Source organism: Trichinella spiralis (assembly GCF_000181795.1).
Source record: "Trichinella spiralis strain ISS 195 chromosome Unknown Scfld5532, whole genome shotgun sequence".
Classification (NCBI taxonomy): Eukaryota; Metazoa; Nematoda; class Enoplea; order Trichinellida; family Trichinellidae; genus Trichinella; species Trichinella spiralis.
Genome location: NW_003532471.1, coordinates 1 through 860, shown reverse-complemented (window position 1 = coordinate 860; position 860 = coordinate 1). Strand labels below are relative to the sequence as shown.

Sequence of the window (860 nt, the reverse complement as noted above, 5' to 3'; positions counted from 1 at the left end):
TTTATGAATTGTTGAGTGGGCTTGATGTAAGTATTGCCTGTTAACATGTGGTTGTTTGTTATGATTGGATTTTATGAAATTGTTGCAGAATTTTCCATATAATAATTCTTTGATGAGCAGTTCACTTCGATCTATTGTTGGGGCAATTTTATTCGATGGAAATGAAGCGGAAGCTGGATACTTTGTTCAAGATTTTGTCCTAACTCAACTAATCAACGTCGATATAAATGAACTGTGGTATTTCAAAGAACCTTTGAAAATATTAACTGCTTTATTGGAAAAAAATGATCGTGGCACTCCTGAACCTAGGTATTAGGTTTAATGTCATTGTTTTTTTTACACGAAATTATATTTGTACGTCAATGCGATTATCATTAAAAAAATTCTTTTCAGAATTTTGCGATCGTCAGGTGAATTTACTGTAACACCGGTGTACGTGGTTGGAATTTATTGTGATAAAAAGTTGATTGGTGAATGTTAGTATAGATGTTAATTGGAAAATTGTGAATGAAAAATTATAAATTGTTTTCTTTTTCAGCTGCAGGAGAAAGTGTGTTGATTGCTACAGAAATGGCAGCCAGGGACTGTTTGAAAAATCTTTGGGGCTTGACGGAAAAATCAATGAAATTTAAATTTGGTGAACAAGGACGACAAATAGATTTACATGATTTTTATGAGATGCCAAATCAGTCGTTAAATTCGCAGTTAAATTTCAAAATTGAATTATCGGACGATCTGTACAAAGAACCATTGACTCCGCAACAGTTGACAATTAAGTATAAAAGAGAAATTGAAAAAACTATTGGCACACCATATCGTAGAACGTCTTGGCCATATTCTTTTATCCTTGCGAACTCTAC

General features: G+C 32.9%; 1 protein-coding gene across 1 annotated transcript; it reads left to right on the top strand.

The window, feature by feature from the left end:
- Positions 1-88: 88 nt before the first annotated feature.
- Tsp_15916 (conserved hypothetical protein) lies at positions 89-776 on the top strand (the record flags this gene model as incomplete). Its single annotated transcript, XM_003366719.1, has 3 exons — positions 89-309; positions 394-476; positions 539-776. Coding segments are annotated over 3 exons (542 nt in total), but the record flags the coding sequence as incomplete, so codon positions are not given.
- Between the last annotated feature and the right edge of the window lie 84 nt (positions 777-860).